The following is a 24,836-nucleotide window of genomic DNA, read 5'->3' as shown; positions in this document are numbered from 1 at the left end:
TCCCAGCTACTCGGGAGGCTGAGGCAGGATAATCGTTTGAACCCAAGAGGCAGAGGTTGCAGTGAGCCAGGATCTCGACATTGCACTCCAGCCTGGGCAACAAGAGTGAAACTGTCTGAAAAAAAAAAAAAAGGTGGGGTCTTGCTTTGTCACCCAGGCCTGCATACAGTGGCACAGTCAGGGCTCACTGCAACCTTGACCTCCCAAAAAGTGCTAGGATTACAGGCGTGAGCCACCCTGCCTGGCCTGAACTACCGTCTTTTACTGTCTTCCTCACCATCCCCCGCTAAAGCAGGTTCCTAGTGGGCAGGAACTCCTCCCTTAACCTCTCTGGGCTTGTTTCCTCACCTTTAGAATGGGTGCTATCAGAGTCCCTGCATCTCAGAGTGTTGCTAAGGTGACTGAATGAGTTCATTAATGTAAGGCACTTCAACAGTGCCCAAGGTGCTCAATAAATAGATCTAACTACAGTAGTGTTCTCCACTGGTTCCCTGTGCCCTGATGCGGGGCAAAGGAATAGTGCAGACAGGCAGGAGGAGGCAGAGAGGGACAGAGATGGGGTGGGAGTAGGGGAACGTCAGGGAAGGAGACCCCAGGCAGGCGCCCAATGACACAGAGATCCGCAGTCCTCTCTCCATCTTTAATGGGGCCCCAGGTGGGCTTGGGGCACGGGTGTCCTTAAATACAGCCCCCAAGGGCAAGGCAGCGGGGGCGGGGCGGGGCGGGGCCGGGCCTGCCGGGGTGGGGCGGGGCGGGGCGGGGCCTCAGCTGCATTTGCAGGAGCGCACGATCATGTTGGACAGCTGCTCCACCTTGGGCTTGCGGCCCACGTAGTACACGATGGGCAGCGGCTCCAGCGCCTGCGGCACGCAGCACGGCGCCGCCGAGGCGCCCGGGTTATGCTGGTTGTACAGGGCCAGGACCTGCGGGCGGCGGGCAGGGTCAGGGCTCAGGGCTAGCGGAGGGAAGAAGATGGCCCTCTACTGCCCCATTCCCCCACCTCCTACCGCGCCAGCCTCTCCCCGCATCCCTGTCCCCCTCTTCCCATCTCCAATTCGGTCTCTCTTATCTTCTAACATCCTATCTTATTCTGTCTCTCCCCATCTGTCTGATTTTCTTTTTGTGTTGAGACTGGGTCTCGCTCTGCCATCCAGGCTGGAGTATAGGGGCGGGATCAAGGCTTGCTACAGCCTCAACCTCCTGAGCTTAAGTCATCCTCCCGCCTCAGCCTCCGGAGTAGCTCGAATCACAGGCAAGCGCCACCACTCCTGGCTTTTTTCCTTTTTTTTTTTTTTTTGGTAGAGATGGGATCTCACTCAGCTGCCCGGGCTATTTTCGAACTCCTGGGCCCAAGCGATCCTTCTGCTTCAGTGTCCCAGAGTGCTGGTATTACCAGTGTGAGCCGCCGTGCCCGCCTGATTTTCTTTCTCAGTCTCTACCCTTCCTCGTCGTCGCCTCTTGCCTTGTTGTATGTCTTTGTCTCTCCTTGCTCTAACTCTGTGTTTGTATCTGCCTCTCTCATTTTGTCTCTCCATTTCTCTGCCTTTTTCCTTCCATCTCCCTGTCTTCTCCCCTTTACCCCCACCCCTCTGTTACTTCAGTTCTGTGGGCCTTCATATCTCATCTCCCTCTGCCCCCTGCTCAGAGCCCTTCTCTAGCTTCCTGCCTCTCTCCCCATCTCTTTATCCATTCCCTTTCCCACCCCATCCCTCTTTCTCCCCATCCTGCCAACTCACCTCTCTGACTTGACTTCTCTTTCTCTCTCCTCTTCCTCTGTCCTGGCTCCCCCCAAGCGCACCTCCTAGCCCGGTGGGCCAGACGTACCTTGCTGTACTGTGTGTCCAGGCTCCAAATGTAGGGGCAGGGCCCCAGGCAGAAGTTGGCGTGGTAGCCCTTGGGCTCGTGGATCCACTTCCAGCCGAGGTCCTTGCGGAAGTCAATATACAGCTGCCGCACGCAGCAGTTCTTCTCCGTGGAGCTGCAGGCAGGAGAGACGCGTCAGGGGTAGGGAGGGGCGACCACCACAGGAGCTGTGTGCCCCTCCTCCCCAGGTGTGTGTCACCCTAAGTTGCCCCCCCAGCCCTATCTCCATCTGGGTCTCCCTTGCACCCCATGTTAATAACAACACAAATAGTCATGATAATCACTAACACAGATTAAGCACTTCCTCCAGTCAAGCACTGTGCTAAGAGCGATGTAATAATCTCATGCAATGCTTAAGACAAGCCTGTAAGAAGCCAGATGACCATCCCCCGGGGGGCTAAATAAATCATGGCATGCCCACACCCTGGAACATACAAAATAACACGGCTCCATGTAAACTGATCGGCTCTGTTTGTGCAACAAATGTTTATTGAGCTACTACCGTGTGCTGGGCTGGGATCTACTGGGGGCTGAGGACAAATGAAATAGATAGAAATAGGCTAGGCATGGTGGCTCATGCCTTTAATCCCAGCACTTTGGGAGGATGAGGTGGGAGGATCGCTGGAGTCCAGGAGTTCGAGGTTGCAGTGAACTGGGATCACACCACTGCATGCCAGTCTGGACAACAAAGAGCAACACCCTGTCTCTAAAAAATTGTTTTTCAATTTTTTAAAAAGAGACAGAAATCTCTGCCCTCCAGGGTCATGCTATAAATTGTCATGTCACTCCTCTGCTCTGAACCTGGCTCCACCTCACGGCAAATGCCCAAGTCCTCACCGTGAGCCACAAGGTGCTAGCAAATCTCGCTGATCTCAACTCCCTCTCTCACGCCTACTCCACTCCAGCCACACTGGCATCCTGTCTGTTCCTCAGACAGTCTTATCTCAGGGCTCCTGCATCTGCTGTTCCCTCTCCGTCTTGCTAGTCCCACAGATACCCACTCCAGCTTGTTCCTTCACTTTTTTTTTTCTTTTTTTTTTTTTTCGAGACAGAATCTCATTCTGTCTCCCAGGCTCACTGCAACTCCGCCTCCCAGGTTCAAGCGATTCTCCTGCCTCAGCCTCCCGAGTAGCTGGGATTACAGGCGTGTGCCACCACGCCTGGCTAATTTTTTGTGTGTTTTTAGTAGAGACAGGGTTTCACCATGTTGGCCAGGCTGGTCTCGAACTCCTGACTTCGTGATCCGCCCACCTCGGCCTCCCAAAGTGCTGGGATTACAGACCTGAGCCACCGCATCCGGCCCATTTATTCTTTTTAATTTGCTACTCTTTTTAGAGACACGGTCTCACTATGTTGCTCAGGCTGGTGTCGAACTTGGGCTCATGCGATCTGCACGCCTTGGCCTCCCAAAGTGTTGGGATTACTGGCATGAGCCAACACACCTGGCCCCTTCACTTCATTTAAACCTTAGCTCAAATATCCTTCACTCAAGGACCCTAAACTCCTAAAGCGGTGCCTGGAATGCAGTAGGTACTCAGTAAATATCAGTTACATGACTGAACATCACCTCCTCGGAGATACCATTCTGAGCCATCCTTTCCAAAATATCCAAGTGACTGTTAGTTCCATTTAGTGCAATATGGTATTGCAGTTATGTAAGAAAATATAAAAATGCATGCATTTGAAATGGGGCAAAATCTTAATCTTAATCACCGATGACGCTGGATGAGAGTTTACAGGCGTTCATTATCTTCATTGCTTTTGTATACATTTGAAATTTTCCATAATAAAGCAATTTAAATCAGAATAGGAAAAATAATAGTTCCCAATATCTATTACTCTCTGTCTGCCTTCTTCTGATTTGTTTTACTTCTTAGAACTGTCAAAGAGGCTGGGCGCGGTGGCTCACGCCTATAATCCCAGCACTTTGGGAGGCCAAGGCGGGTGGATCACCTGAGGTCAGGAGATTGAGAACAATATGGCGAAACCCCGTCTCTACTAAAAATACAAAAATTAGCTGGGCGTGGCAGTGCTTGTCTGTAATCCCAGCTACTCAGGAGGCTGAGGCACAAGAATCGCCTGATCCCAAGAAGCAGAGTTTGCAGTGAGCCAAGATCACACCACTGCACTCCACCCAGGGCAACAGGGTGAGACTCTGTCTCGAAAACAAAAGAAAAAAAGAAAAGAAAAGAGAAAATGAAAGAAAAAGTTGACAGTGCTTTTTTTTTTTTTTTTTTTTTTGTGAGACAGAGTCTCGCTCGGTCACCCACGTTGGAGTGCAGTGGCACGATATTGGCTCACTGCAACCTCCACTCATAGATTAGTGGGGCCAGCCAGGTGCGGTGGCTCACACCTGTCATCCTGGCACTTTGGGAGGCTAGGGCAGGCGGACTCGAGGACCCTGTCTCTACTAAAAATTCAAAAATTAGCTGGACGTGGTGGCAGGCACCTGTAATCCCAGCTACTCGGGAGGCTGAGGTAGCAGAATTGCTTGAACCCAACTTCAAGTGGCATCGGATAACCTGGAGGCAAGATAAAGCCTTTCCAAGAGCCACAGAAGCCTGAGAAGGAAGGTCAAGAAACTGAGATCCCTGTGAACTCAGCCTGTACCACCCAGTTTGGTTGGACCTCAGTTTCCTCATCTGTTCAGAGGTAGGTGCTACCAGATCAAATACGGTGTTAACCTGAGGGCCAAGGGACCATCATGGGCAGGCTTGAGGAGGGTCCTGAGTGCCTGAGATCATATGCACATGTGTGTATGTGTGCATGTATTTCTGGGGAAAAGGTTCCTGGTTTTCACTTTCTCACAGGAGGTTCTGAACTCACGAAAGGGGAAGAACTAGTGTCCAGAATCATCTTTTTTTTTTTTTTTTTTTTTTTTGAGATGGAGTTTCACTCCTGTTGCCCAGGCTGGAGTCCAATGGTGTGATCTTGGCTCACTGCAACCTCCGCCTCCTGGGTTCAAGCAATTCTCCTGCCTCAGCCTCTCAAATACCTGGGATTACAGGCATGCGCCACCATGCCCAGCTAATTTTTTGTATTTTTAGTAGAGGACTTCAAGTGATCCACCCAACTCAGCCTCCCAAAGTGCTGGGATTACAGGCATAAGCCACTGTGCCCAGCTCAGAATCATCTTTAATGCCTAGTTCAACCCTAGCTGGCGTTCTGAGGTCCTAGGATTTGAACAGTCTGTGATACTGTTATCCAAGTCAGCAGCTCTCCACATGGGCTCCCAGGACCAGCGGCAGCATCACCTGGGAACTGTGGGAAATGCAGATTCTCAGGCGGCACCCCAGGCCACTGAAATCAGAAACTGTGTGTGGGACTGGGAACAACAGTCTGTGTTGAACAAGCCCTCTAGGTGATCCTCTGACTTATTTTCTCAGGACGCATTCGGGGCCTACCCTGCACTGGGCCTTGGGATACGCACAGCCCTTGCCCTTGCCAAGCCTCTTCCGTCCAGTCGCACAAGACCTAGGCTGGGTGCAGTGACTCATGCCTGTAATCTCAGCACTTTGGGAGGCCAAGACCGGTGAATCGCTTGAGCCCAAGGAGTTTAAGACCAGCCTGGGGAGCATAATGAGCCCTGTCTCTACAAAACTTTTTTAAAATAAAAGTCCCAACAGAGACTGTTGAGTAAAAGATCTACTTAGGGCCCCAGGGGAGGCCCAGAGGCCTCACATTCACCTTGGATGTTGGAGAAGGGGTTAGGAAGGAGGTAGTGTTCGAGCTGCCTTAAGAACAAATTTTCCTTTGAAAGTTTTTTTTTTTTTTTTTGAGATGGAGTCTTGGTCTGTTGCCCAGGCTGGAGTGCAGTGGTGCAATCTTGGCTCACTGCAACCTCCACATCCCAAGTTCAAGCAATTCTCCTGGCTCAGCCTCCCGAGTAGCTGGGATTACAGGCACGCACCACCATGCCCAGCTACTTTTTTTGTATTTTTAGTAGAGACCGGGTTTCACCATGTTGGCCAGGCTGGTCTCGAACTCCTGACCTCATGTGATCCACCTGCCTCAGCCTTCCAAAGTGCTGGGATTACAGGTGTAAGCTACCACACCAGGCTGGAAAGTTTCAAATGTACACAAAAGCAGCTTCAACAATGATCAACTCATGGCCAATTTCCATTGCATCTCTACCCCTATCCACTATCTCTTTTTTTTTTTTTTTTTTGAGACAGGATCTCACTCTGTCACCCAGGCTGGAGTGCAGTGGTGCAATCACAGCTCACTGTAGCCTCCACCTCCTGGGGTTCAAGCCAACCTCCCACATCAGCCTCCTGAGTAGCTGGGACTACAGGTACACACCACCAGGCCCATCATATAGAGAGATATATATATTGTTTTGGGGAGATGGGGTTTCACCATGTTGCCCAGGCTGGTCTCCAACTCTTAGGCTCAAATAATCCTCCTGCCTTGGCCTCCCAAAGTGGTGGGATTATAGCTGTGAGCCGCTGCACCCAGCCGACATTGGTTTATCTCAAAGCACATGCAATCCACCAATGTTGCTTCACCATAAATATTTCAAATGTATCTCTAATTAAGACTACTTTAAAACACAGTCACAATACCATGTAAGAAAATTAACAATTCATTGATATCATCAAATGTCTAGACAGAGTTCATGTTTACCCAACTGTCTCATAAATATCTATTTCTTTAAAAGCCTGTGTAAATAAAGATTCAAGTAAGGTCTACACATTGCAATTGGTTGATATCTCTTTTAGGAATTTTTTTTTTTTTTTTGAGATGGAGTCTCACTCTGTTACCCAGGATGGAGTGAAGTGGTGCAATCTTGGCTCACTGCAACCTCTGATTCCCAGGTTCAAGTGATTCTCCTGCCTCAGTCTCCCAAGTAGCTGAGACTACAGGTGCCTGCCACCATACCTGGCTACTTTTTGTATTTTTATTTTATTTATTTATTGAGATGGAGCCTCACTCTTGTTGCCCAGGCTGGAGTGCAGGGCCTTGATCTCAGCTCACCTCAACCTCTGCCTCCTGTGTTCAAGCGATTTTCCTGCCTCAGCCTTCCTAGTAGCTGAAATTACAGGTCCCCACCACCACGCCCAGCTCATTTTTGTATTTTTAGTAGAGACGAGGTTTCACCACATTGGCCAGACTGGTCTTGAACTCCTCACCTCAGGTGATCTATCCACTTCGGCCTCCCAAAGTGCTGGGATTACAGGTGTGAGCCACCACACCCGGCCTAATTTTTGTATATTTGGTACAGACAGGGTTTCACCATGTTGGCCAGGCTGGTCTCCAACTCCTGACTTCAAGTGATCCACCTGCCTCAGCCTCCCAAAGTGCTGCGATTACGGCCATGAGTCACCATGCCTGGCCTCTCTTAGAACTTTTTTCAAAATCTACAGAATCATCTCTCTCTCTCTTTGTATATATATTCAGGGTCAACTATATATAGACTGACCCTTGGACATCATGGGTCCAATTACACAATTCACCACTGACAGGTGAATTATTCTTCCACCTCTGCCACCCGTGAGATAGCAAGACCAACACCTCTTCTTCCTCATCCTCAGCCTACTCAACATGAAAACCTTTATAAGCCACTTCCACTCAATGAATGGAAAATAGACTTCCTCCTCCTCATGATTTTCTTAAGAACATTTTCTTTTCTCTCTTATTTTATTTAAAAAATACAGGCATAGGCCGGGAGCAGTGGCTCAAGCCTGTAATGCCAGAACTTTGGGAGGCCAAGGCTAATGAATCACCTGGGGAGTTGGAGACCAGCCTGGCCAACATGGTGAAACCCTGTCTCTACTAAAAATACAAAAATTACCTGGGTGTGGTGGCATGCGCCTGAAATCCCAGCTACTTGGGAGACTGAGGCAGGAGAATTGCTTAAACCTGGGAGGCGGAGGTTGCAGTGAGCCGAGATCACTTCACTACACTCCAACCTGAGCAACACAGCTAGACTCTGTCTCAAAAAACAAACAAACAAACAAAAAAAACAAAAAACAAAGAATACGGCCAGGTGCGGTGGCTCACTCTGCAATCCCAGCACTTTGGGAGGCCGAGGAGGGTAGATCACTTGAGGTCAGGAGTTCCAGAGCAGCCTGGCCAACATGGTGAAACCTCACCTCTACTAAAAATACAAAAGTTAGCCAGGCATGGTGGCAGGTGCCTGTAATCCCAGCTACTCAGGAGACTGAGGGAGGAGAATTGAACCCCTGGGAGGTGGAGGTTACAGTGAGCCGAGATTGTGCCATGACACTCCGGCCTGAGTGACAGCAGCAAAACTCCGTCTCAAAAAAAAAAAAAAAAAGGATATAGGACATAATACATAAAATATGCAAAATATGTATTATTCAGCCAGGCGCAGTGGTTCATGCCTGTAATCCTAGCACTTTGGGAGGCTGAGGCAGGCAGATTGCCTGGGCTCAGGAGTTCGAGAACAGCCTGGGCAACACGGTGAAACTCTGTCTCTACTAAAATACAAAAAATTAGCCGGGCATGGCGGTGGTCACCTGTGGTCCCAGCTACTCAGGAGGCTGAAGCAAGAGAATCACTTAAACCCGGGAGGCAGAAGTTGCAGTGAGCCAAGGTGGCGCCACTGCACTCCAGCCTGAATGACAGAGTGAGACTCCATCTCCAAAAAATTTTTTAAAAAGTATTAATCAACTGTTTATGTTATGGATAAAGCAGAATTCCGGTCCACACTAGGCTATTAGTAGTTAAGTTTTTGAGGAGTCGAAAGTTGAATTTTGGCCAGGCGCGATGGCTCACGCCTGTAATCCCAGCACTTTGGGAGGCCGAGGCGGGCGGATCACGAGGTCAGGAGATCGAGACCATCCTGGCTAACACAGTGAAACCCTGTCTCTACTAAAAATACAAAAAATTAGCCGGGCATGGTGGTGCGCGCCTGTAGTCCCAGCTACTCGGAGGCTGAGGCAGGAGAATGGCGTGAACCCAGGAGGCGGAGCTTGCAGTGAGCCAAGATCGCGCCACTGCACTCCAGCCTGGGAGACAAAGCGAGACTCTATCTCAAAAAAAAAAAAAAAAAGTTGAATTTTGGCTGCATGGGGGGTCAGCACTCCAAACCCCTATTGTTCCAGGGTCACTCTGTGTGTGTGTGTGTGTGTGTGTGTGTGTGTGTGTGCGCGCGCGCACGCTTTCCCCTTCTTTGCATTGTATTTGATGAAGAAACTGGGTCAGGTTTCTCGCAGTCTGAGTTTTGCTGACCATTTTCTCTGTTCTTGTCTTTCTAGAAAACTGTTAGGATCTACAGTCCTGATCAGATTCAGGTTTGATTTTGATTGTGTGTGTGTGTATGTGAGACAGGGTCCTGCTCTGTCCTGAAGTGTAGTGGCGTGATCCTGGCTCACTGCAATCACAGCCTCCTGGGCTCAAGCACTCCTGCCTCAGCCTCCCAAGTAGCTAGGACTACAGGCACACACCACCCAGCCCAGCTAGTTTTTTGTATTTCTTGTAGAGAGACGGGGTTTACCATGTTGCACAGGCTGGTCTTGAACTCCTAAGCTCAAGCAATCTGCCTGCCTTGCCCTCCCAAAGTGCTGGGCTTACAGGCATGAGCCACTGCACCCGGCCTTCAGTTTTGATTTTTCGGCAAGACTTCCCAGGCGACGTTGGGTTCCTCCCTACAGAGGCTCACATGGCTGGCTGTCTCCCTTTGTAATGTCAGCTGCTGTTGGCACTCAAGACCTCAATTTGTGGCAGGGTGCAGTGGTTCATGCCTGTAATCGCAGCACTTTGGGAGGCCGAGGTGGGCGGATCACGAGGTCAGGAGTTCGAGACAGCCTGACCAACATGGTGAAACCCAGTCTCTACTGAAAAAAAACAGAAATTAGCCGGCTGTGGTGGCACGTGTCTGTAATCCCAGCTACTCAGGAGGCTGAGGCAGGAGAATCGCTTGAACCTGGGAGGCAGAGGTTGCAGTGAGCCAAGATCACACCACTGCACTCCAGCCTGGGCAACAGAGCAAGACTCCGTCTCAAAAAAGACCTCAATTTGTTCATTCACAGGGTTGCTGGGCTGATGGCGCTAAGATCTGGTGGTGAAGGAGCCTGGAAGCAGGGCTGATTTTCTGGCAGGGAAACAGCAGGTAACAAAGCCCAGAGACACCACCAAAATATTTTAAGCAGGGGAGGAATAAAGTCAGATGATCACTCTAAATTTACAACATACTAACTCTCCATTTCAACTTTCTAGGAATCCAACATTTCAGCTTTCTTTTTTTTTTTTTTTTTGAGACGGAGTCTTGCTCTGTCGCCCAGGCTGGAGTGCAGTGGCCGGATCTCAGCTCACTGCAAGCTCCGCCTCCTGGGTTTATGCCATTCTCCTGCCTCAGCCTCCCGAGTAGCTGGGACTACAGGCGCCCGCCACCTCGCCCGGCTAGTTTTTTGTACTTTTTAGTACAGACGGGGTTTCACCGTGTTAGCCAGGATGGTCTCGATCTCCTGACCTCGTGATCCGCCCGTCTCAGCCTCCCAAAGTGCTGGGATTACAGGCTTGAGCCACCGCGCCCGGCCACATTTCAGCTTTCTTAGATTGCAGTATTAGCATTCCAGCATCTTATGATTCTAACATTCTGACAGCATCTTCAACTCTCTAGGATTCATACTTTTCAACCTTTGAGGATCTTGGCATTCCTGAATTCCAGTATGCCAATATTGCATCCCAACATTCCAAAGTTCCGAGCCATCACTCAAGAGGTTCAAGCTGCCACTTTTTTTTTTTTTTTTTTTTGAGATAGAGTCTTGCACTGTTGCCCAGGCTGGAGTGCAGTGGTGTGATCTCAGTTCACTGCAACGTCCGCCCCCTAGGTTCCAGGGATTCTCCTGCCCCAGCCTGGGTACCTGCAGAGCTACTCAGCTGGGATTACAGGTGCTCGCCACCACACCCGGCTAATTTTTGTATTTTTAATAAAGATGAGGTTTCACCATGTTGACCAGGTTGGTCTTGAACTCCTGACCTCAGGTGATGCACCCACCTCAGCCTCCCAAAGTGCTGGGATTATAGGCGTGAGCCACCGCGCCCAGCCTGCTGCCACTTTCTATTAATAAAATCCCGGCATACTAATATTCTAACATTCCAACATTGAGTTCCAGCATGCTGGGATACCAATATTCTGCTTTCTCCAATTCCAACATTTGTGGATGTGAATGTTTCAAAACAGAATTCTACCGCTGTGAGCCCAATATTCCAGGACTCCAACCTGCCAACACTGGTATCCACAATCGGCCAGCGGTGCAGGAATTCCACATGGGCCATCTTCCCATTCTGAATTCCCAAATTCTAGGATCCCAATATTTCAGCTTCCCTTGAGTCCGACATTCTCCATTTCCATAATTAACACCAAATTCTAGCATTCTAGAACCTCAACCTGCCAACAGTTTAGGGATTCACGATGGTGACCTTCCAACTTTGAATTCCAACAATCTCAGGGTTCAACTTTCTAACATTCTGTGATTCCAGCACTCCAAAAAGAAAGCAAGGCTGGGCATGGGGGCTCACGCCTGTAATCCCAGCACTTCGGGAGGCTGAGGCAGGTGGATCACAAGGTCAGGAGATCAAGACCATCCTGGCTAACATGGTGAAACCCTGTCTCTACTAAAGATACAAAAAATTAGCTGGGCATGGTGGCACATGCCTGTAGTCCTAGCTACTCGGGAGGCTGAGACAGAAGAATCGCTTGAACCCGGGAGGCAAAGGTTGCAGTGAGCCAAGATTGCACCACTGTACTCCAGCCCAGGTGACAGAGCAAGACTCTGTCTCAAATAAAAAAAAAAAAAAAAGCAACCTGATCCCAACATTACAAGACTCCCAGTTCTTTTTTTTTTTTTTTTTTTGGGGGGGGGGTGGTGGGGTTTTTTGTTTTTTGTAGCTGGGATTATAGGCGCCCACCTCCACACCTGGCTAATTTTTGGATTTTTAGTAGAGACGGGTTTCACCATGTTGGCCAGGCTGGTCTCTAACTCCCGACCTCAGGTGATCCACCTGCCTCGGCCTCCCAAAGTGTTGGGATTACAGGCGTGAGCCACCGCACCCAGCACAAGACTCTCGGTTCTTACACCCAGACCTCATCCCCTGAGCCCTCCAAGCTAAAGGAGACAGACGCCCAGCCCAAGCACGGCACCAGCCAGGTGTCCAACCTGGAGCACCTGGTCAGCAGATGGCAGTCATGCCCCCAGCCTGGAAGGTCTCCATCCAAGGATACAAGGCTCACCTGAAGCAGTAGTTGGTGTCCAGGGCTCGGCGGTGCCGGGAGCTTTGCAGATGTTGGGCCCTCTCCAGCGGGGTGGCCATGAGAAGCAGGAAAGGCCGGTTCATGCCATGAATGGTGGCCAGGTCACCTCGGCGGCCGGTAGTGAACCCTGCTTTGGAGTGGGAGTCAGGGGATAGAGGACATACACACACACTCTCAGAGGGATAGATAAGTGGGGCGTGGGGCAGATGGGGACACACACATGCACACACGTCACAGCTGGGCACGGCCAGGGAAGCAAGCCTCACCGTTGATGTCCACTTGCAGTGTGTTATCTTTGCTGTCACAGGAGCAGTGGGCGCTAAGGCGAAAGCCCTCAATTTCCCCTGTAGGAGTGGGGAGAGGGAAGCCAGTCTGAGAGTGCAGCTCACCCAGCCCCTGGAGGAAGAGGAAGGAAGGAGCAAAGCCCAGGGGGTTCCTTCCTGCCTCCCCTACCCACCCCACTCTGCCCGCTCGCTGCAGCTCTTTTCTTTTTTGAGACAAGGTCTTACAGCCTCAACCTCCCAGGCCAAAGCAATCCTCCCATCTCAGCCTCCTGAGTAGCTGGGACCACAGGCGCGTTATCATGCATGGCAAATTTTTTTTTTTTTTTTTGAGATGGAGTCTGGCTGTGTTGCCCAGGCTGGAGTGCAGTGGCGTGATTATCAGCTCACTGCAACCTCCGCCTCCCAGGTTCAAGCGATTCTCCTGCTTCAGCCTCCCAAGTAGCTGGAATAACAAGTGTGCACCACCACGCCTGCCTAATTTTTTGTATTTTTAGTAGAGATGGGGTTTCACCATGTTGGCCAGGCTGGTCTTGAACTCCTGACCTCAGGTGATCCACTGGCCTCAGCCTCCAAAAGTGCTGGGATTACAGGCATGAGCCACTGCACCTAGCCTACACGGCTACTTTTTCAATTTTCTGTAGAGACAGAGGTCTCGCTATGTTGCTCAGGCTGGGCTCAAGCAATCCTCCCGCCTTGGCCTTCCAAAGTGCCAGGATTACAGACATGAGCCACTGCACCCGGCCAGCATCAATCTCTTGAATGAATGAGTGAATGATATTTTCTAAGCTCCCACGATGTGCCGAAGCCTGTGCTGTGTGCTTGGGACTCAGCATTGACCAAGACAGATGAAATCCTTCTAGGCCTTTATCGAACAGCCCAGGACACTCCTCTCGGTGCCCACCTGCTCCCTAATCCCTATTTTTTGTTTCTTAATTCTTTTTTTTTGTTGTTGAGACAGAGTTTTGCTCCTGTTGCCTAGGCTGGAGCACAATGGCGCATCTTGGCTCACTGCAATCTCCGCCTCCTGGGTTCAAGCAATTCTCCTGCCTCAGCGTCCCGAGTAGCTGGGATTACAGGCATGCGCCATCACGCCCAGCTAATGTTGTATTTTTAGTAGAGACAGGGTTTCTCCATGTTGGTCAGGCTGGTCTTGAACTCCCGACCTCAGGTGATCCACTCACCTTGGCCTCTCAAAGTGCTGGGATTACAGGCGTGAACCACTGTGCTTGACCCACTAATCCTTATTTTTTCTTTCTTTTTTTTTTTTTTTTGAGACTGAGTCTTGCTCTGTTGCCCAGGCTGGAGTGCAGTGGTGCGATCTTGGCTCACTGCAAGCTCCGCCTCCCGGGTTCACACCATTCTGCCTCAGCCTCCCGAGTAGCTGGGACTACAGGCGCCCACCACCATGCCCGGCTAACTTTTTCTTTTTTTGGATTTTTAGTAGAGACGGAGCTTCACCTTGTCAGCCAAGATGATTTCGATATCCTGACCTTGTGATCCACCCTCCTTGGCCTCCCAAAGTGCTGGGATTACAGGTGTGAGTCACCGTGCCCCCTAATCCCTATTTTTTCATGTGGCCAAACTACTATTTATCCTGTGAGTCTCCACATAATCACGCTCACCCAGCAAGCCCTCCTAGACTCCCCAGATGGGTCTGGGAGCCTTCTCTGGGCTCCCAACAGCGCTTAGGGCATCCCCCATCCTGCATGCCTCTCTGTCCCAGCCTTGTCCTCTCTGCCCGTGCCTCCCCGTCCCATCCTCAATCATTCTAGGTCATTCCTGCCTGGTGGGGCAAGATCTCTTCGGTGTCCAGAAGTGACTGTGGGCCCCATGAGGGCAGAACTGAGGGCTGTCTTGGTTACCACTATGTCCCCCACACCACCCAGCACAGGGCCAGACACACAGCAGGAACCTGTGGGCAATGATTGAATAAAAGCATAAATGAGAGGGAGGTGAGGGAGAGAGATATGGGCACCATGGCCCCTGCCAGGAACTGGACAGAGACAAACATCTCTGGGACAGATCAAATGAGTTAGGCTCTCTGGCCTCTGGGCCTTTGCACAGACTGTTCCCCTTGCCTGGAACACTTTTTTTTCTTTTTTTTTGAGATGGGATCTCACTCTTTCGTGTAGGCTGGATTGCAGTACTGTGATTATGGCTCACTGCAGCCTCGACCTCCCAGGTGCAGGTGATTCTCCCACCTTAGTCTCCCAAGCAGCTGGGACTATAGGCGCGCACCAGCATGCATGGCTAATTTTTGTATTTTTTTGTAGACACCAGGTTTTGCCATGTTACCCAGGCTGCTCTCAAACTCCTGAACTCCAGCGATCCATCCTCCTTAGTCTTCCAAAGTGCTGGGATTATAGGTGTAAGCCACCGTGCCCAGCCCCAGAATACTCTTACATCTCTCCTTTGCCTGACCATTCTACTCATCCCTTCAACATCAGCTATGGTGCCCCTCCTCCAGGAAGCCCTCCCTGATTCTGGGCTGGGTCAGGTACCTTCTTTGGGCTCCCCATCCCGGTCCCACCCACTCTGGGTCATCACTGCCTTACAGGTCTGTTCCCCAGCTACCCACCCAATGAACTATATGAGCTCTATGAGGGCAAGGATGGGGCTGATTTGGTCATTGCTCTGTCCTTAGCATCACCCATCACAGGGCAGGGCAGAGAGGTGCTCAGGAAACAGATTAGCCAATCACTCGGGTTTCCAGGCCACAGAGGGGAGCCAGGTCTCAGTACTTTCACACCAGTATGGGGCGGAGAGGGATCTTAGGTAAAGTGACCCCAAGACAACACAATGGGGTGCACCCCATTGAGAAACAGGGGTGGGACACACAAGTGATCCTCACCTCCGCGGCTCAACCACTGCCGCACAACTCCGGTGACATCAAAAGACAACCACTCCGGCGAGTCGCTGGGCGCCAGCAGCCGGTTGCTGAGGTATCGCCAGGAATTGTTGCTGTATTTCTAGAGGATAATGAAGTTGGGAGAGAGACAGTGGGTATGTGCTGCCACGCCCCCTCATATACTAACTCAACCCTTCACCCCATCTGCTTCCAGAAAGTTCCCATGCACTACCTTCTCAGACAGCCACGCTGTGTGGTCCTGTGGCACCCATCCTCCCCCACAGCACCCGTGAGAGGAATGGTGGAGAAAACGCCCCGGCTGCGGTCAAGACACCTTCACACAGCTCAGTCGAACGTGTTTTCTTGCCTTCTCCGGCCTGTTTCCTCATTGGTGAAATGCTAAGCCCCACTCAGCGTGGACAGCCCACAATGCTAAAATTCCGCTGCTAACATTCTGGGCCGGGCACAGTGGCTCACGCCTGTAATTCCAGCACTTTGGGAGCCCAAGGCGGTGGATCACTTGAGGTCAGGAGTTCAAGACCAGCCTGGCCAACATGGTGAAACCCCATCTCTACTAAAAATACAAAAATTAGCCAGGCATGGTGGCGTGCGCCTGTAGTCCCCACTATTTGGGAGGCGGAGGCAGGAGAATTGCTTGAGCCCGGAAGATAGAGATTGCAGTGAGCCAAGATCCCGCCACTGCACTCCAGCCTGGGTGGCAGGATGAGACTTCGTCTCAAAATAATATTAATAACTAAATAAATAAATAACAAATACAATAAAATTCTGCTGCAAATATTCTGGGGTTTGCTGAGCATGCAGTTCTGCAAATTTGACACCCTGAATTCTAAGTCAGTAACTTAGAAGTCATTTTGTGATTCAAATGTTTGATGATATCCCAAGATTTCCACATTTAATGAGCCTGAGAAGCTTTAGAAGACTAATGTTCTATAAACCCAAGAGTCTGCCAAGCCGCACCTAGATGCTGGAGGCACCCAACATCTGTGTAGTATAATTTTCTGGGCTGGGCGCAGTGGCTCACGCCTGTAATCCCAGCACTTTGGGAGGCCGAGGCAGGCAGATCACCCGAGGTCAGAAGTTCAAGACCACCCTGACCAATATGGAGAAACCCCGTCTCTACTAAAAATACAGAATTAGCTGGGCGTGGTGGTGCATGCCATTAATCCCAGCTACTCGGGAGGCTGAGGCAGGAGAATCGCTTGAACCCAGGAGGCAGAGGTTGCAGTGAGCTGAGATCATGCCATTGCACTCCAGCCTGGGCAACAGCAGCAAAACTCCATCACAAAAAAAAAAAAAAGAAGAAGAATTTTCTGGGGCTGGATAGACCACTCCAGGGCCTGCAGAATAAAGCTGAATTCCCCAGACTCCAAGAGGCCAAGCTAACATAGGACAAAGTTCTCTCACTATGAAAGTCTGAAATCTACCATCCTATGAGTTTAACATTCCCTCTGATGTGGATTCTAGCTCATAGAAACTGCTAGAGCCTCCAGCCCTTCCAGATGCCCCGGTCCTCTTGGAAGCTCCCTATCTTCTAGAGCTGTCCTAAAGAACTTTCTGGAAATGTTCTTTATCTGCAACATCCAAAATAGTAGCTGCTAACCACATGTGACTATAGAGCACTAGAAATACAACCAGTGAGAATGAGGATTTGTTTTTCATTTTTATTTTTTGAGACAGAGTCTCGCTCTGTTGCCCAGGCTGGAATGCATGGTATGATCTCCGCTCACTGCAGTCTCCACCTCCCAGGGTCAAGCGATTCTCCCGTCTCAGCCTCCTGAGTAGCTGGGATTACAGGTGCCCGCCACCACTCCTGGCTAATTTTTGTATTTTTAGTACAGATGGAGTTTTGCCATGTTGGCCAGGCTGGACTTGAACTCTTGACCTCAAGTGATCCACCCACTTGGCCTCCCAAAGTGCTGGGATTACAGGCATGAGCCACCACACCTGGCCTATATATATATTTTTTGAGACAGGGTCTCGCTCCATCACCCAGGCTGGAGTGCAGTGGTGCAATTACAGTTCACTATAGCCTCGACCTCCTGGGCTCAATCAATCCTCCCACCTCAGACTACTGAGTAGCTGGGACTAGAGGCACGCATCACCGTTAACAGGCTAATTTTAGTATTTTTTGTAGAGACCAAGTTTCAAAATGTTTCCCAGACTGGTCTCAGACTCCTGGGCTCAAGCAATCTGCCTGCCTCGGCTCCCCAAAGTGCTGGGATTAGAGATGTGAGCCACTATGCCTGGCCCTAAATTTTTAATTTAATTTTAAATACTTTAAATTTTAATCAAGTGAAATGTGACTAGCGGCTGTCACATTGGACAGAATGAGTCTAGAGTCCCCAACCTTTTCAGAGATCCCAGCTTTCAAGAATCTGTGTCCTGGCCGGGCGCGGTGGCTCAAGCCTGTAATCCCAGCACTTTGGGAGCCTGAGACGGGTGGATCACGAGGTCAGGAGATCGAGACCATCCTGGCTAACACGGTGAAACCCCGTCTCTACTAAAAAAATACAAAAAACTAGCCGGGTGAGGCGGTGGGCGCCTGTAGTCCCAGCTACTCGGGAGGCTGAGGCAGGAGAATGGTGTGAACCCGGGAGGCGGAGCTTGCAGTGAGCTGAGATCTGGCCACTGCACTCCAGCCTGGGCGATAGAGCGAGACTCTGTCTCAAAAAAAAAAAAAAAAAAAAAAGAATCTGTGTCCTTAAAGAGTCTAACTCCTAAGATTCCAGGCTTCTAAGTGTTTAACGTCCTAGGATGCAAAGAGTCTGAACGTTTAAAAGCGCTCTAGATTCCTGGTGCGGAGGCTCACGCCTGTAATCCTAGCACTCTGGGAGCCTCAGGTAGGAGAATCACTTGAGGGCAGGAGTTCGAGACAAGCCTGGCCAACATGATAAAACTTTGTCTCTACTAACAATACCAAAATTAGCCCAGTGTGTTGGTACATGCCTGTAATCCCAGCTACTCAAGTGGCTGAGGCAGGACAATCACTTGAAGCCAGGAGGCGGAGGCTGCAGTGAGCCAAGATCAAGTCATTGTACTCCAGCCTGGGCGACAGAGCAAGACTCCATCTCAAAAAAAAAAAAAAAAAAGGCAAGGCACAGTGGCTCACGCCTGTAATCTGAGCACTTTGGGAGACCAAGGCAGGTGGATCACGAGGTCAGGAGTTCAAGACCATCCTGGCCAACATGGTAAAACCCCGTCTCTACTAAAAATACAAAAATTAGCTGGGTATGGTGGTGCACGCCTGTAATCCCAGCTGCTTGGGAGGCTGAGGCAGGAGAATCACTTGAACCTAGGAGGCGGAGATTGCAGTGAGCTGAGGTCGTACCACTGCACTCCAGCTTGGCAACAGAGCGAGACTCTGTCTCAAAAAAGAAAAAAAAAAAAAAAAAGAGTCCTAAGACTGTATGGTTTGTATTCCTCTATCCTTCAGGGACCATCTAGGTGGACCTTGTAGCCAGCCCACCCACAGCCGCCCCGCTGGTCACAGCTCACCCTCTCCAGCCCATGCCCTGACCTTCCTTCTGGCTCATGTCCTCACCTGGTACAGCTCCACATGCTGCTCCACTTTTAACTTGAGCCTCAGCAGACGCAGCTCTGCCCGGGAGAGCAACACAGGTTCAGGTACCGCTTCTCGGAGCTCTGATGTGTTGAAGAACATATATATGCTGTGTGTGCTCTGCTTGAACTTGTCATAGATTTCTAGCAGGGAGAAATGAAGGAAGGTGATCAGGGGTTTGGCAGAGGTGAGGGGAGCTGGTGCTCCCAAGTCTAGGAGTTTTGGAGCTGACAACTCTGGGGTGGAGTCAGTCTCTGATACCTTTTATTTATTTATTTATTTATTTATTTATTTATTTATTTATTTATTTATTTTGAGACGGAGTCTGGCTCTGTCGCCCGGGCTGGAGTGCAGTGGCCGGATCTCAGCTCACTGCAAGCTCCGTCCCCCGGGTTTACGCCATTCTCCTGCCTCAGCCTCCCGAGTAGCTGGGACTACAGGCGCCCGCCGCCTCGCCCGGCTAGTTTTTTGTATTTTTTAGTAGAGACGGGGTTTCACCGTGTTCGCCAGGATGGTCTCGATCTCCTGACCTCGTGATCCGCCCGTCTCGGCCTCCCAAAGTGCTGGGATTACAGGCTTGAGCCACCGCGCCCGGCCTATTTATTTATTTATTTATTCTTTATTTTATTTTTTTTTTGAGATGGAGTCTCGCTCTGTCACCCAGGCTTGGAGTGCAGTGGTGCGATCTCTGCTCATTGCAACCTCTGCCTCTCCGGTTCAAGCAATTCTCCTGCCTCAGCCTCCCAAGCAGCTGGGACTACAGGCGCCCGCCACCACGCCCAGCTAATTTTTGTATTTTTAGTAGAGATGGGATTTCACCCTGTTGGCCAAGATGGTCTCGATCTCCTGACCTGGTGATCCACCTGCCTTGGCCTCCCAAAGTGCTGGGATTACAGGCGTGAGCCACCGCACCCAGCCCTGACTGTGATACTTTTTAGCTGTGTGACCTTGAGTAAGTGGTTTCTCCCCCTGGGGGTTTGTTTCCTCCTCTGTAAAATGGGTCCTAACCATACTCCTCTCTCATGTAGCATCATCTGTCAAGTCGACTAAGGCTGGCACTAAGGGGAACCACTCTGTTTGCTCTGGCCTTCCTTGCCCCAAATGCAAGAGCCCCTAAAATGCAGAGTAAGGATCAAGGGCACAGGCTTTGGACTCAGATAGTGCCTCTGCTCCCTCTCGGCTGTCTGACCATGGGCAGTTAACACCCTCTTTCTGAAGTCAGTTTCCTGTTATTCTTTGAAAACCAGCAATAACATTAAGCTCCCTGCACGCCCACCCAGACTCTGTGTAACCTTGGGCAAATGAATTCCTCTCTGAGCCAGGTGCTCATCTGTAAGGCAAGACAGAGCGACTCTAGAACCCATTCCAGGATTATAGTGGGAAATTAGATGACCCAGGTCAAGCCATGTGGCACCAATTCTGTATACACTGGTCACTCAATCATGTATACATTTAAGAGCACTGGCTGGGCACGGAGGCTCACACCTGTAATCCCAGCACTTTGGGAAGCCGAGGTGGATGGATTACCTGAGGTCGGGAGTTCGAGACCAGCCTGGCCAATATGATGAAGCCCTATTTCTACTAAAAATACAAAAATTAGCCAGGCATGGTGGCGGGCACCTGTAATCCCAGCTACTTGGGAGGTTGAGGCATGAGAATCACTTGAACCTGAGAGGCAGAGGTTATAGTGTGCCGAGATTGAGTCACTGTACTCCAGCCTGGGTGACAGAGTAAGACTCTGTCTCAAAAAAAAAAGCAACAACAATTAAAAAAAACCCACAAACAGCGCTATTTACCAGATGCTATTTAAAGCACTTTACAAAGATGAAGACATTTAACCTCACAACCTTATACTATTATTATACCCATTTAATAGATGGAGAAACTGAGGCACCAAGATTAAGTAATTTGCCCCAAGGTCACATAGCTGCAGACTGGGATTCAAACTCAAGCTGTCTAGTTCCAGAGACTGTGCTTTTTTTTCCCACCCCCCCACCAAGAGACAGGGTCTCACTCTGTCCCCCAAACTGAAGTGCAGTAGCACAACCATGGCTCACTGCAGGCTGGAACTCCCAGGCTCAAGGGATCCTCCCACCTCAGTCTCCCAATATGTTGAGATCACAGGCATGAGCCACCGCACCCACCCAGCTAGAGACTGTGCTCTTATCCCCTAAGTGATTGTTCTACTTCTTTTTATTATTCGTTTTCCACCCTTAACTCCCTTCCCCAGCTGGTTAGGGAAAGTGAAGTTCATTCTGGGTAGGAACGGCTGTAGTGGGGACAAAAGGAATTAAGGTGTTTTCTTTTCTTTTCTTTTTTGAGACGGAGTCTCTGTCGCCCAGGCTGGAGTGCAGTGGCACAATCTCTGCTCACGGCAACCTCCGCTTCCCAGGTTCAAGTGATTCTCCTGTCTCAGACTCCCAAGTAGCTGGGATTACAGGCGCCGCCCGCCACCCCGCCCAGCTAATCTTTGTATTTTTAGTAGAGACGGGGTTTCCCCATGTTGGCCAGGCTGGTCTCGAACTCCTGACCTCAGGTGATCCACCCGCCTTGGCCTCTCAAAGTGCTGGGATTACAGGCGTGAGCCACGGCGCCCAGCCAAGTTATTTTCTAGTTTAGGAAAAGTTTGGGGTTGGGGATGAGGGAATAGACCATGAACTCCTGGATCAACTGGGGCAACTGCTTCTAGCCTCCTATAGTGGGGGTGTGAAAAGAGACTGGTGAGAAAGGCAGAGGAAACCGCTTCCTAGGGCGCCCTTAGATCCTCCTCCTCTTCCCCAGTCTCCCTCCCCACCCAGCCCCAATAAGCCCTATTCTTGGCCCGGAGGTTACTCAGCAAACCCCAAAGGAAAGGCAGAGCCTTGGCTGGGGAAGACAGATAGGGAGGAAGAGAAAGAGGAGGGAAAGGAAAGGTTGGAGGGTGCTGCGGAGAGGGAGAGGCGGTCAGATGCTAGAGACAGAGAGGACCGTGGAGGAGAAAAATAGAAAGGGAGAGAAAATAGTCGCAGAGACAAAAACCAGGAGACCCATGCGTGGACAGAGAGACTAACGGAGACGAAAAGAAAGAGGCAGATGGGGACACACGTGCGAGAAGAGACACATGTGCATTTGTTGGGGAGAAGAGGATTGGAGGTGCCAGTGTTAAAGGAGCCTCTACAACGAAGGTGAAGCACGGAAGATAAGGCAAGGCTGAGACTTGGGTGCAGTGTGCGCGTCATTGGGCTGGAGCCGTAAACTGGCGCAAGAATGGGCCGGCGACCCGCAAGCCCACACCGCCCAGAAGTCAGTGAAACCTAAGGGATCTTCCCCAAAGCTCTGAACCACGCAGGACGCCTGGGTCCTCGCATGGATGGACGGGGCCGGCTCAGTGGGAGCCCCGCCCGTAGCTGGGGTGAGGAGGGCGGGAGGCGCCGCAGCAAGGAGGGCGGGGACCAGACCTGCCCCGTCTCGCCCCGGGCTCCGCGCGCGATCCCCGCCCCCGCCGGGGGCATGGGAAGGAAAGGGAAGGGAGGAGAGCCAGGCGGCCGGACGCTGGGGTTTCCCCAGCCACCTCGAGAGGAACTGGGGCTTTGGGGTCCAGACTGCCAGCATTTAGCGCAGCGGGGTCCTCCTGCCCCTTGGTGGAAGCGCAGGCTCCTCCCCCCGCGCGTGGCACCCACGTGGGGCTTTCTCACTCCTCCCAGCTTGGTTTTCTCACCTCGGTCTTGTAGAGTCACTCCCCACCCAGCACTTCCCCTGCGGCTGGACTCCGCTCAGCCCATTCCCCTGCATCCTGCGGCGAGTGGCGGGACGGGCGGGGGGTGCTCAGTGCTCGCGGCGTGGATGGCGCTGGGTATCTCTCCTCCGCCCCGCTCACACCACCTTTCCCACGCTTGTCTCCCCTCTCGGTAAAGCTCTTCCCATGACCCAGGATTCTAGGTCTTCTGGAAGCTCAATTCCTCCTCTGGGCTCCCCACTCTGTCCCTCACATCCCCGTGTGAAACACCGAGGACACCTCTGCATCCCAGGCACACTCCTGGGTCTCCGCTCCTCTCCCGCTTGCCTCCTCCTTCCAATAACCTCCCGTCCCTTTCTCCCCACATTTATCACACCCACCTCTGTTTCTCTTTCTATGACTCTCCCCCACCCCCGCATCCCGCGTGTTCCTCGCAGCCTCTGGAAGTGGGTCCGCTCTCACTTTCCTCGCACCCCCTAGGGTTGCCTTCATCCAGCTTTTCTGTCCTTGAATCTTTCCACCTCAGGACCCCCAAGCTCTGGGTCAACTTGCCCCAGTGCCTCTCCTTTCCCAAATGCTGAGGTCTTCGCTTCTCCCACACCGGGCTCCCCTCTCCCCCCTCTCCTACCCCACGACCCCCTCCCCAATTCAACGCGTCCTGGAGGAGGGAGCCTTCTACCGTCCCCCTATTGCTTCTATCCCTCTAGGGCACTACCCCCACGACCCCGCATGTTTCTGTCGCCCTCTAGAAGCGGTCCACTTCGCTATCTCCTCCTCTCCAAGACCAGATACCTGGGGGGTAGGGGACTCAGTGCCATCCTCTTTCGGACACCCCCCTCCCACCATCCCACGTTCCCTTTGCCCCGGGGGGTCCTCTTCCTCCAGCCAGTTTCCTCTGCCAGTCACTTCCTACCCGTGGCCCCGGCACTCCGGCGCCCCCTGGGGGCCCCCCTCCCGGCTCCCCTGCCCCTCCGAGCTCACCGTTGTGGGTTTCCACCATTAGCACGCGGGTGACCTCCTTGGCGTAGTAGTCGGCCTCCGGTTCGGGCTCCGGCTCCGCACTCTCCCCGGCCACCCGGTCGCGGGTGCTGTTGTACAGGGCGAGCACGGCCTCGGGCAGCGGGCCGGGCGGCACCTCCCCCTGGCTCGGGGGGCTGGCGAGCCGCAGCTTGGACAGGATCTGGCCGCGGATGGCCTCGATGCGCTTCCGCTTCACCAGCTCCATGTCGATAGTCTTGCAGGTGGATAGTCCCGCGGCCGGCCGGCCAGGCGTCAGCACCAGTAGCCACAGCAGCGGTAGCAGCAGCGGCAGCAGCCGCAGCCCGGAGGGCGGCATGGGGGAGGCGGCGCCCCCCGGCACTGCCGAGAGCGCGAACAGGGCTAGTGTGGTGGGGAGGCCCCGCCCCTGCAGGGGCTGGGGGTCTCCCGGGAAAAGGTAGGAGGGCCTCGAGGGAAAGTTGAGGTCCTCAGGGAGAAGGGCGCAGTGGTGGAGGGGAGGCTTGGACCGGGGGTGTCTCAGTATCCCACGGAAATAACCTAGATGGGCGAGATCTGGTACCAGAAGGTGGGTGGTCTTGAATAGGGGATCTGTGGCAGGTCGGAGAGAGATCCGTCTCCTGGAGGAGAAAAGGTCTAGGATGCGCGGGGGCTCAGGAGACAGGCCGGGGATGAAGGCGGCGTGCAGGGGGTGCGCCCGAGGTCTGGGGAAAAGTATTTGCGGGAGGCCGGGTCGGCGACTCCCGAGGGCTGGTCCGGAATGGGGGCGCCTGAGGGACGCCGTGTAGGGGGCAGGGAGGGAGCAAGCGTCCCTGGCGGCAAAGGGAGGCGGTCTGGGGTCCCCAAGTCCTGCCTCCTCGCGGGGCAGCGTCCGCGCCAAGAGGTCCCCGCGCCTCCGGCTCCCAGCGGCAACGGAAAAGTCTCAAAAGTTTTTTTCCTCTTCTCCCGACCAGCTCGTCCCTCCTCCCGCTCCTCCTCCCCCTCCTCCCCGCAGTGGCGGGGGCGGCGGCGGCTCGTCTCAGACTCTGGGGCCTCAGGCTGCTCCTCGGCGACTCCTTCCTCCGCTCCGGGCCGAGGCCGGCCCCGCGGGCGGCTCAGAGCCGGGGGGGTGCCCCGGACGGGGCGTCCCCCCTGCCCCCGGCCGGGGCCCTCGCTGTCTGGCTGATCCGCGGAGGGAGGTGGGAGGGAGATGGCCCAGGGCGCGAAGGGCGGCGGCGGCGGGGACCGGCTGGGTCGGCGGGGGGTTTTGAAGCCGCCCCGGCCCCACCCAGGAAGCGCACGGGGCGGGAGCGCGGGCGGCCCCCAGGGGGAGGGCATGGGGGGGGCTG

General features: G+C 52.4%; 1 protein-coding gene across 2 annotated transcripts; it reads right to left on the bottom strand.

The window, feature by feature from the left end:
- Positions 1 to 621: 621 nt before the first annotated feature.
- On the bottom strand, positions 622 to 24,756 carry TGFB1 (transforming growth factor beta 1). 2 transcript variants are annotated; one of them, XM_025366303.1, is made up of 7 exons: positions 23,494 to 24,756; positions 18,780 to 18,940; positions 15,221 to 15,338; positions 12,352 to 12,429; positions 12,065 to 12,215; positions 1,825 to 1,978; positions 622 to 923 (listed from the first exon to the last, which is right to left on the bottom strand). In XM_025366303.1, the coding sequence occupies exons 1-7, from the start codon at positions 23,846 to 23,848 to the stop codon at positions 765 to 767; spliced, it is 1,176 nt and encodes a 391-aa protein (XP_025222088.1). In that variant the 5' UTR covers positions 23,849 to 24,756; the 3' UTR covers positions 622 to 764. The 2 variants fall into 2 exon arrangements, with proteins under 2 accessions (XP_025222088.1, XP_025222089.1); XM_025366304.1 differs by having other exon boundaries at positions 12,065 to 12,212.
- Between the last annotated feature and the right edge of the window lie 80 nt (positions 24,757 to 24,836).

This window comes from Theropithecus gelada, chromosome 19, assembly GCF_003255815.1.
Source record: "Theropithecus gelada isolate Dixy chromosome 19, Tgel_1.0, whole genome shotgun sequence".
Taxonomy (NCBI): Eukaryota; Metazoa; Chordata; class Mammalia; order Primates; family Cercopithecidae; genus Theropithecus; species Theropithecus gelada.
This window is presented reverse-complemented; position numbering and strand designations above follow the sequence as displayed.